General features: G+C 42.4%; 1 protein-coding gene across 1 annotated transcript in view; it reads left to right on the forward strand.

Moving 5' to 3' along the window:
* Positions 1-2,025: 2,025 nt before the first annotated feature.
* The window catches only part of OPN3 (opsin 3), a 424,625-nt gene continuing 414,598 nt past the window's right edge, over positions 2,026-12,052 (forward strand). The window contains exon 1 of the mRNA XM_086925365.1: positions 2,026-2,353. Coding sequence (XP_086781491.1) covers positions 2,026-2,353 — 328 coding nt within the window. The remainder of the gene's footprint in view (positions 2,354-12,052) is intronic.

Below are 12,052 nucleotides of genomic sequence, written 5' to 3' on the forward strand. Positions count from 1 at the left end.
TTTATATGCTTTTACCACCCATACATTTACAACGAAATTCGTTGTAAATGCAAGAATGGTAAAAGCATGTTTTTTTTAATGTTTGGATAAGGTAAGTATGGGTATAGGGGTATATGTTTTGGGGTACTAAGGTATATGTTTTGGGGTGTTTGGGTATTTTAAGGGTTCAGATATAGTTTTGGGTTATGGGGTACAGGGGTAGTTTTAGGGTTTAGGGATAGGTATGGGTTTTGGGGTACAGCGGTATTTGTAGGGTTCAGGGCTTGGTTTGGGTTTTGGGGTATAGGGGTATTTTTAGGGTTCAGGGGTAGGTTTGGGTTTTGGGGTACAGGGGTATTTTAAGGGTTCAGGGCTAGGTTTGGGTTTTGGGGTACAGGGGTATTTTTAGGGTTCAGGGCTAGGTTTGGGTTTTGGGGTACAGGGGTATTTTAGGGTTCAGGGGTAAGTTTGGATTTTGGGGTACAGGGTTATTTTTATGGTTCGGGCTAGGTTTGGGTTTTGGGGTACAGGGGTATTTTTAGGGTTCAGGGCTAGGTTTGGGTTCAGGGGTAGGTTAGGATTTTGCGGTACAGGGTATATTTATAGGGTTAAGATGGGTTAGTGTTTAAGGGTGTTGGGGTATTTTAAGGAGTAAGGGTGAGTTATGATTATGGCGTGCAGGGGTATTTAAATGGAGCAGGGTGGACACCCGGAGCTAGAATGTACAGAACCTGGGAAGAAAAAAACAATAAAATATTGGGCACAATGCTCGCTTTTTTTTCTTCCCTAATCCCGTGCCCTGCACACGCCCACGACCCCAGCACACGCCCACAGCACACGATATGAGACATGGCATGAAGGGCGGAATGTACCACACGCCCCCAGCGTTTGTCACGCCCCCCAGCACACGCCCACAGCACAACGCAGACACGCCCACAAGGGAATACTTTGCTGGCACGGTTCTTTTACCTTTTAAATGTTTATGGTGGGCGTCTGCATAGCCTATGTCCTTCTGCTGCAACTGCCCTTTCCAACGCTGTATTGGGTGTTGTGATTGGTGCTGTGGTTCCTGAGATCACCCGCCTCAAACGTTTGGGCTCTTTCTTTATTATATTAGTATAGAAGATTCATATATGTGTGTGTGTGTGTGTTCAGTTTGAGAAAAATAAAGAGCCACCATTCTTGTTTACTTTTTGTATACGAAAATTAAGCAGATCTTTCGAAAAATAAACCACAGTGTGCAATACCTTCATCTCTCCTTAAAGCAGAGCAACTTAACAGTATGTCCAGTTTCAAGTAGTTGCTCTTTCGATTTTGGTGACGTTTTTGACTTGCCCATAAACTCATGTGCATGAGAGTACCCGAGGCAACTATTGCCGTTCCCGCAGAGGCGACTCGTTAACTCACCCGTGATGATTCACTGGCGGGGAGAGCGAGATCTAAATTCAGCACCCTGGTTAGCTCCTTGCCTGGCCAGAGTTAGTTACAGCAGGGCTGTATCCTCAACTGCATTATTCACCAGCCAAGGGAAAACGAAAGGCAGAGAAAAAAATGAAAGGGGGAGGGGGGTTTGCAGGATTAACAGAAAAAGAAAGGCGGCAAAAGATGAGGGTGGGGGCAGGTAAACGAATGAAAGGAAATGGTCAAGTGGGCATGTGGAGGGACGAACGGAAAGCAAAGACAGGAAAGGGAGCGGAAGAGTTCGAAAGGGAGAAGATAGATGAAAGAAGGAAACGTGTTATCTGCGCACTTACTACATGAACCACGACAAGTCACCGTCAGCCCAGGGCGCAGCGATCCACGGAGAAACTTAAGTTGCACTAATGTGGAAGGCGGAGAAGGATGACGGGGAGGGGAGGGGAGCTGTCAGTGTCACCCCTTCTCTCTCTCCCTGCCCCTCTCCTCGTCTCAGCTTGTAGCGCACATTCCTGCACGTACAAGAACCGCGCAGGGGCTCAGGCAGGCACAGGACTGGAGCAGCGAGTACAACTGGCCAGGCGGGCACGCGAAAGGACAGCAGCATGTGAGGTCCACCCGGCAGCTGCCATGCCTGAGGGGCTGAACAGCAGCTCGGCAGGACAGGACCCTGCTGCCGAGCCCCCCAAGTTCAGCGCCGGCGCCTACGAGCTGCTGGCCCTGGCCGCCGCTACTATCGGGGTGGTAGGCGTGTGCAATAACCTGCTAGTGCTGGTGGTGTACTGCAAGTTCAGGCGCTTGCGGACGCCCACCAACCTGCTCCTGCTCAACATCAGCCTCAGCGACCTGCTGGTCTCCATCTTTGGGGTCGGCCTCACCTTCCTGTCCTGCCTGCGGGGCCGCTGGGCCTGGGACTGGGCGGGCTGCGTCTGGGACGGCTTCAGCAACAGCCTCTTCGGTAGGTGGCGCTCTGCGCGGCCAGGCGGTCTTGTTCAGCATCTACTGCGCTCGTGCCTGATGCCCTGGGGTGCCAGTCTGAAGCTGCCATGTGTGTTTGGGCAGCCTCCACTGCAGCGCTGCAGAAAAGATGTGGCGTGCTCTTGACTGCAATATTAACTTGCTTTTCTCGTAACGCCTCGTACTTTGCTTCTGGGCGCTTTAAAAACAGGTGTTACTGTTACCTAATTGTTGGGGCTAGCGGTTTAAGTCGACCATTGAACTTTCAGTGCAAATGCATTGGTCGCATACTTCGGCAGACCAGAGCAGGCAAATTGCAGCATTTCTTTTAAATTGAAGTGATGACTGATTACCTGAATGCATGTGACCGAGCTGGCTAGGAAACACTGAAATGGAAAAGTTCAGACTAATTTACTCTAGCACACTTTCCGGTCAGTGCATGAACCGACCAGGCATCACTAACAAGAGCCATGTGTTGATGTATGCTGTGCAATTTCTTGGTACTCTATAATAGATGACAGAAAATCTGCAGTGGTGCAGAACTGGGGTAAATGCTCTTAAGCATTGTCTCTATGCCAGTGCAATAGGCGATAGAGCACACAGGTTTTATTTAAAAGTATATTACATACATAGATTTACACAGGAGCAAAACACGTCTCTGATCTGAATTTGCTAGTGTTTTTCTGTTTTAATAATAATGGCACAACCTTAATTCCCCACACTTCTAAAAACAAGAAAGAGGTAACTAGTTTTTGTGAAAATCCTTTTGCTTCATTTCCTATAATTGCACAGGTGACAAATTCTGCGACGCTAGAATGTTGCAAAGATTGTCATCTCGCATAACATGCAGGTGAAATTTCCTATGAAAAGTTGTTTTGGAATACTTTTAGGACTAATACTTTTTTGTGTAACATTTTTGCCCAATAAGTTTTCCAAGATTTTTCTAGTAAAAAATATACTTTTTCCAGACTGTTCTTAAAAGGTGGGAAACAGCACCAGTGAGATCAATTTTCACAGGCGCTTTTAGGGAAGAACAGAAACATAATTTGAAGTTAGAGAACAAAGGAGGTTCAAATATAATTTAAAAATATATAATAACTTCTGTGTTTTATGCACATTAAAAAAAATACTGAAACTTGGACTTCTGAAACATGCGCATTTTTTTGTAAATATTGTACAAGTAGCACTGTTCCCTAAGACAGCAATAAGTTACCACTGTTTGGGAAACAAACATTAGTACATATCCTCAACAGGCCCAACTTAAGCACAAGCATTGTCATGACGTGAGAGTCAGAAGTTACACCTGTCTTCTTAAATCTGGCACACAGCTTTAAAACACACAAAAGGTGATGGAACGAATGCTTTAAATTTGTATAACCAGTCTCAGTCTTTAAGTCCTTTGTTAAAGCATGAAACATTTAAGTTAGGGAAAAATACGATTCTTACCAAATAAATCTTAAGGCAGCTTTAGAATATTTTCAATTTACAGAAGCCATCCTTCAATCCTGTTCTCCAGCACTCCTGAAGCACTTTTTTAAAAATATGACTCCCCGATTAAGCAATGAGCTTGATAAGGCACACTGCCTTCAATGTTCTAATTTTAAATCTTTCACCTCTACTATGGAATTTAAAATCCCTCAAAAATAATATGTAATATTTACCTTGGAGCACAGTGTCAGGAGATATATTATCATGCTGGGTCTAGGTATACTCCCTCTAAAAGTCCATACAAGAAGTTGGAGTAAACAAGATGATGATCGTGGGGTTTGCGATAAATGCTATCACAGAACCCAGGACTTAATACATGTCTTAAGTTTATGTTCCAATAAGCAGGTAAACGAGACTAGAAATCATTTTTTTTTTATTGTGAAATCATTTAATAAAACCTATTGTTTTTAGATATATCCTCTCCCCTACTATTGATCTGATCACTTTTCTGAATGCCCACTGAATGAATTTGTTCGCAATAAACTGGATACATTTATCAATTCTATTTTATTCGTTTTGTTTTAAAATGAGTTTTTTTGCAATGTCTATAGAAGAATTTTATATAAAGAGATGAAATTATGTATAATTGTTGATCTCGTAAGAGATATAAATCAATACAATTGAATAGAATTGAATTGTGTAACCACTATCAGCCACTCTGGGTTGCATTCCAACATAAAGTTATTTTGCCACCTGCCACGTCAGATTAGACCTCCTCATTTGGAAATAAGTCTTGGCCCTGCTCCAATAAGAACAGTCCAGCCTGAACTGTCCAGCCATGTGTTCTCTGAGCCGGAACATAAGGATCTCAAAATCAGTTTCACCCTGACTGGGGCTCATCCATCAGATGCAGTTTGAATTCAGTGAAACAAAGAGCAAGAGACCCAATGCTGGTCATTCGCTAGGCCACTTAGGGTGTTCCATCACAAACACAAAAAGAGATGCGAGGAATGCTGTCAGTTTTTCTTACAACAGGCAATTGCACGGGGTAGCATTCCAACCAATCACCCTTTTGCCTACCATGCCATCTCAGATTAGATCCTGCCATATGCAAATTAGTCTTGGTCTGACTCCAATAGGAACAATCGAGCCCAAATTGCCAAGCCAGCTCCTCTTTGAACCAGAACACAAGCACATCAAGACTGGTTTCGCCCTGACTACAGCTCGTCAGTCGGGTGCAGCTTGGTTTGTGGGGCACAGTGAGCAAGGGACCCAGACCCAAGTCTTCGGAAATAGTTGCAGACCCTCTTCGGATCTAGCAGAGGCAGCTGGGTGTGTATGTCTATTCATTGGCAATGATTTTACAATGCACAATAGAGTGGTCCTGGGTGACATTTAAGTTATACTAATGTAATCTTGCAAGTTACTTCTAACTTTATGCTATTATATCAAGTTTTGTAATTCGCACCATTTGGTGCAATAATTTAGTTGAAGCCCATAAGAACAATGCAAAGAGCCAGAAAGCTTGCAACGTTTGTTTGCGTTATTTGTGTTTTTTGAACTTCTTTTGTGTGAAATATAACCTCACATCTGCATTTCATGCTAAAATATAGTGCCAAACACTGGTTTTGCATTTTGTATAATGCACGTAACTTCACACAATTTATATGCAATTTTGAATAATTAAGCAAAATCAAATTATGCAAATTTCACACATCCCCAGTTGAAAGGTACTTTGGAACACAGAGGCAAACCATGTTTAATTGTAAAGCATGGTAATAGGGTCTGAAAAAAGCAGAACGTTGCCATATGTTTCTGCCAACATGTGTAAAATCAAAATGTTATGAACTGATTAATATAGCCGTTATGGCCAATTTAGGTCTCTATCCTTGAAAAAGATGAAGTGTAAAGTGAAAATAATTGTATGTTAATCAAATTAGAAGTATTGTGGAGTCCAATATCAGTTATGATGTGGCACAACATTTGATAGAAGAGAGTGCAGAGAATATCATACATGATGGATTATCTTAAAATGCATCCGAAGGAAGGGCAATGAAATCACTGTGAAAAAGCGACAGGTGTGAAATGAAATGTGGTGTTGGGAGCTTAGTGCCAGGTGTATTAGGCAATTACAAATTGTGTACTAATTTGATTTTGTGAACTAATTGCCAGATTCACCAAGTAAGGAATCACACAGCATCACAATCCAACCTATGTAATAAATATTCATTAGATAGGTCACACATTGGGATCCACTCATTTGGACACAATCACAGGACTGGAGGTCACCATGTCTGTGATTGATTTTAAATAGAGAAAACCTTTTTTTTTCTTAAAAAAAAAACTTTAAAGGAAAAGTTATTTTTGTGAATATATATATATATATATATATATATATATATATATATATATATATATATATATATATATATATATATATATATATATATATATAAATATATATTTGGCGTTGGTCTCCTGGGCCGCTGCCTTCTCTCCCTGAAAATTTTAGCCAATTCACAAAGGTGAAGGAGTCTAAAGCGGAGTTGGTAACTTTTCAATGATTTTTGATCAGAATTCCATTCCCAATCTATTGATAGGTATGATACGAAATCGCTATTTGGAAGGGACACCCATAACAAGCCCCTTCCAAGTTGTGATCAGTATCCATTTCTAAACCCATTTAGTGATTCAGAACTTTTTTCTTCCAGTTTGTAAATGGGTTTACTACATTAGAAAATGGGTTTTAGCATTCACACACGCTCAACTGAATTGAAAGGTCTGGAAACCTTTCCCACATCTGGTCCTTAGTTCCAGAAGAAGTGACTGAGGGTGTGGTGCTGTGGGCATAATTAGCAATAGATTTTATATTTAGCAGATGTTTATGTGACTATGTGTCATCTCTTCAAGATATGCCTCTTCATGAGGTGGTCAGATGATCACCTCCATTGTGTTGTGGATTTATTAATGATATGGAATGGTGGACTAGGTACAAATATATGATAGAAGGTAATCATGTTTTTATTGATGGTAAATTTCTTACCTTGACAATAAGTTTTTATTGTAAAATATCTTATGATTGATGATAGCAACATTGGAATATTTACCGACAGAGGGAGGGAATTTTACTCAATTAACACACACTGAACTATTTCATTTTTATGAAGGCTGAGAAGTTTGATTGGAGTTATTTCAAGGTAATTGGCATTCGTTTGTGAGGAATCTCTCTGAATTAACCAATGGAGTCTCAGATGGGGCTCACGCTCCGTGTTCTTATGTACCATCCTGTTACCCAAAGAACTGTTGCATACTTGTATTTTTATGTACAAGGCATCTGTTGCTCCTTGACCCCCCACCCCCGTATCCTGGAACCTGACCATCACTATGGTTTGTCCCACTATTTATGCAGTTAGAATGTCATTCTTCCAATCTTTTTTGTCTAGGTAATTTTGTCACATATGGTCATTCACATACACGTGAAAAAATCATCAGGTTGAAACTGGAATCTGTCTAAATATTTTATGGGACACCATTGCTGTCCTTTTCCATGTACTGCCAGAAAAATATTTTTTAAATTTCCATTAAAGTTAATTTGTTTTTGTAGATAGTCTAGTTTGCATTGCAAATAATTATTCATACCAAAGGTCCATTATTTCTGGATGTCACTGGCTTTCCAGTCATGTCACATATGTGTGTGGTGCAACAATTGAGGGTCGATTGCGAGAGGTAAACAGCGCGTTCCCTAAAAGCTGGATCGATGCCAGGTTTTCAGTGTTAACCCCTGAATGTTCGTTTATTTTAGTATGATTCTACTTCTTTGTCTATTCCTCTCATGTAAATTTAAGGTGTTTTTCCTACATAACGGATCAAAGTTAAACCCATCTATTTTTAAGTTTCTACAGGTGTCTGGGTTTCAGTGGCACATTGCTGCAGCCGCGGCGTGCAGCTAAGACCAGTGGGGACAGGTTGGAAGAGGATTCGACAGATGACCACGAGGGAAAAATTAATAAATAATGACTTTTCCCTCAGTGTTGTCTGTTGAAATACCCCCACCCATCCCCACCGCCCTTACTTGCACAGGCCATGGCTGCATTGCTGACACACCTCTTTCGCAGTTAGTCATGCAGTTCGATGCCTGCAAAAACAATGCATATGTTTGCTGATCCTTGCCCATATCCTGGGGAATGATTTTGTGTGGTGGACAACGTTTTTTTCTAAAACAAAATGTGTCTTCACTACAATGTGGGTCCACATTTAACATAGAAGAAGCTGGAGCCATTCTGCCACGTAGATGCTATTCAAAGACCTTGAGTATGTGGGCATCCCTTGTATCAAAACACTACTAGTGCTGGTATGACATCGAAAAATTGGGTATGCTTGCTGGCGTAGAGTACAGATTTAAGATAGACAGCTTATTCGTTGTGTGTACCAGCAAAATAGTCTCTTTATGCCTAGTGAATGTATCCAGCTGCGGCCCGTGTAGTTAAGAGCGGTGGGGCTGGGTTTAGGGGTGGGTTTCGACAGACGTTGACAAGGGAACATTAAATAAATAATTAATTTATTTTCCCTCGTCGTTATCTGTCAAAACCCTCCCCACCTGGTCCCACCGCCCCACAGCTCTTACCTCCATGGGCCAGAGCTGAATGTATCCTACCTTGAAGCATCTAATAGGGATTTTAGTAATAACCTAAGGTACTGTACCCTGTTCTGGGAATGCTTTGTTTATAACACCAGAGACTTCTAGTAATGACCTAAGGTGCCTGTAGTCTGCTCCTAAAAAGGATTTGTGTTTGGCTTTATGGACCACTAGAAATGGCCTAAGGGATTGCAGCTTACTACGGAAAAAAATGTTTTCTAACACTAGAGGTCTCTAGTAGCAACCCAAGGTACTGTAGCCTGCTCAGGTAAAAAGATTTGGGTGTGGCTCTTAAGGCATTGCAGCTTCCTACAGAGATTTTTGTCCGACTCTATGGGTCTCTCGTAATAGCCTAATATACTGCATTCTGCCCCGAAAAATCCTTTATGTTTGACTCCATGGAACTCTAGTCGCATTGTAAGGGACTTAGCACTACTTCGGAGAACATGTTGTCTGACTCCATAGACCTGTAGTAATGACTTAAGGTAGTGCAGCTTCCTACCGAAAAGACTTTGGCCAACATGCATCATTGTAGGAATTTGTGATTCCTAAATTGCAAAAATTAAGGAATCGCAATTTAGGAATAGCAAATTCCTATGCATCAAAAAATCGCCAATTTTTTTGCGATTTCTTAATTTTCCTTATTTGCGATTCCTTAATTGCGAATCGCAAATAAGGAAACGCTTTACATTGATTCCTATGGGCCTAGAGGCCCATAGGAATCAATGGGAAGGCATTCTCATTTTGCGAATTCGCAATTAAGGAATCGCAAAATGAGAATGCAATTTCAAGGGTGCGGGTCCAAAGGACCCCCCCTGCACCCCTGGAATGTCATGTAAGTACATTTTACTCACACACATGTCCCAAGGGCATGTGTGTGTGTAACATGTAAGTTTCAAAAATGCATTTTTTTGCATTTTTAAAACTTTTCGCAAATTACCATGAAGGTTTACTTCATGGTAATTTTTCCCTTAAAAATTGTGATTTCGCAAAATAAATTTAATCATGCATAGCATTTAAGAAATCGCAAAATTTGTGATTTCTTAAATGCTATCGCAATTTGAGAAATCGCAAAAAATTGTGATTTCTTAAATTGCGAAACATGAAAAATAAATGATGCATCCAAAAACGGCCGAATTTTGCGATTCGCACCTTTTGCGATTCCAAAATCGCTTGATGCATGTGCCCCTTTGAGCCTGATTTAGATCTTGGTGGGACCACAACGGAATGGCCTTTTTTGACGGTCTTCCTGCCTGCCTAACTGGCGGTCCACCTGCCCGATTTAGATGCCAGATTTCAATGGTGTAGAAGACCGCCACCTTCCTGCTGACTCAACCAGGACTTCGCTCATCACCCTTCAGTGGTGTGGGCTGCAGCAGGTGGCAGTAGGACTCCAGCCATGATTCCTGTTATCGGTATTTGGTCTGGCTTGTTTTAAAGGGAATTACAATGGGTGCAGAGGGGCAAAAAGGGGTGAAAACTCACCTTTTGTCGGTCCACAGGCTGAGGTTTCCTCCTCTTCACCTTCTTCCAAATCCCTCACTTTGACCAAACGGACTGGCACCTCGTTTTGATGGACTCGAAGGTAAGTGTACGTGGTGTGTGTGGGTATAAAGTGCATGGTGTGCGCATGCTGGCAGGGTGCCATGCGGAATGTACAACATAAGTACACTATACGTAACCTACATGCACATAGGGACACATACGTGGTATGCGTAAAAAGTAAAATTTCGCTTACCTGTCTCCCCATCACCACAGTTGCCCCATGTCTTAACTCCGCAGACAGTACACCGCCAGCCCAAAGGTAACATACAGATTGGCTTAGTGGGACCCTGCCATCAGGGCGGGTCACCAGCACAGAAGATCGCTGTGGCGGTCTCCTGTGTATCGCGTATCCATCTCAATATGACGGGCGGGTCTCGCCCAACCTCACGGAGGACTGGAGCCCATCGCCGCAACGTGCTGGCAGTCAGACTGCCAAGATCTAAGTCAGGCCCTTTGTTTCTAACACCAGGGGCATGTAGTAAAACCCCAAGGGACTGTAGCCAGCTCCAGAAAAATATGTGTGTGTGACTCTATGGATCTCCAGTGGAACTCTAATATTATGCAGCTCCCAACAGAGACCATTTGAGTCTGATCTCCAGTAATGACCAACTGTACTGCAGTCTGCTCATTAAAGAATGTGTGTGTTGACTCCATGGCCTCTAGTAACAACATAAAGCACATTACCTTGCTTCAGAGAAGATTTGTATCTGATTCCATGGGCCTACAGTTATAACCTAAGGTAGTTCAGCTTCCTACAAAAAACATTTATTTTTCCAACATCTGGGGCCTTAATAACAAGCAAAGTTAGCATCGCCTGCTCCAGAAAAAGATTTGGTGCAGCTTCCTACAGAGAAAATAAATGTGTGTCCGACTCTAGGTATGCTTAGTAACAACCTAAGGTAATGCATCCACCTACACTGAAGATTTGTATTTGACTCTCATCACCTCAGTCATGGACCAACCCTAAAGTACTCCAGCCAGCTACAGAAAAGGATGTGTCTGATTCCATGGACCGTACCGCAGCCAGTTACAGAACAGGATTTGATTTTAACAAGATTGCTACCCACATGTGCACCTGCATCTTGACACACACATTCACATATTGCTGGCAAAAAGCATTGGCAAAGCCAATAACTCTGCTTTTTAGACATAAGACCACCTACTTTACCAGTGCTTGTTTAAATCTCTTATAGCCGAAATGATGAAAGTGATTCAGAGACTTAAACACTAAGTTCAGAGATGGCAAAGAGATGATTGATTACCCCCACTGATCTTTGACCAGGTTTCATTTAGTTACTAGAAAAGGATTTCTCTTTACCAGCACAGGAAACTTTGCACTACAATTTCATTCATCGTACCCGCTCCCCCCTGAATCTAAGCAAAGTGACTACATGCAGTTCAGTGTCAAGTAGGCTATGGTCAGGTGAACTCTCTACAAGAGAGTAATTCATAACATAACCTAGTAGAACAAAGCATGACAAGGAGTTTTCGATTTCTATTAATAGTTTCGGTGGATTTCCCAGCATATGATCCTTTTATATCCCAAGTGGCCCCAGTGAGTATCTCTTTAAACCACGTAAGCTATAGTCTTCCTGCTCCAAAGGTACAAGCAAAGTATTCTACACACTCAATATTTCTTGTTATTGCTTTTAGATTTATTCAAAACAGCTGCTGGGCTAGCAAAAACAACGTATTCACTCACCTTGGGGAAATTGAGCTTGCGGGCCAGTTGTTTCTACCTCACAGCGTAAAAGGGGCTGCCTTAGGTGCGCATGCGCCTACCCTAGCGATTCCTGAGGCGGAAAGCCAGAAATCTTTTTAACTGTTTTAACCTTCCTTGCTTGCACAGTGATAGCATGTTATACTTGCTGTTAGCGTGTACCTGCTCCATGATCCTGGTGCTCTGTGCTGACATACCCACTCACACCCACTCACCGTCTCAGCCGGTTAGGGGCTGACCGGTGGAGGGACTCAGTAACTGTGAAGGCCGCCATCTTGGGGGAAATTGAACTTGCAGGCCAGTTATTTCTGCCTCACAGTATAAATGACCACCTCAGCACGTACGCGCAGCGGGCGCGCCGAAGGCACGCC

This window comes from Lissotriton vulgaris, chromosome 6 (genome assembly GCF_964263255.1).
Source record: "Lissotriton vulgaris chromosome 6, aLisVul1.2, whole genome shotgun sequence".
NCBI classification, from domain to species: Eukaryota; Metazoa; Chordata; class Amphibia; order Caudata; family Salamandridae; genus Lissotriton; species Lissotriton vulgaris.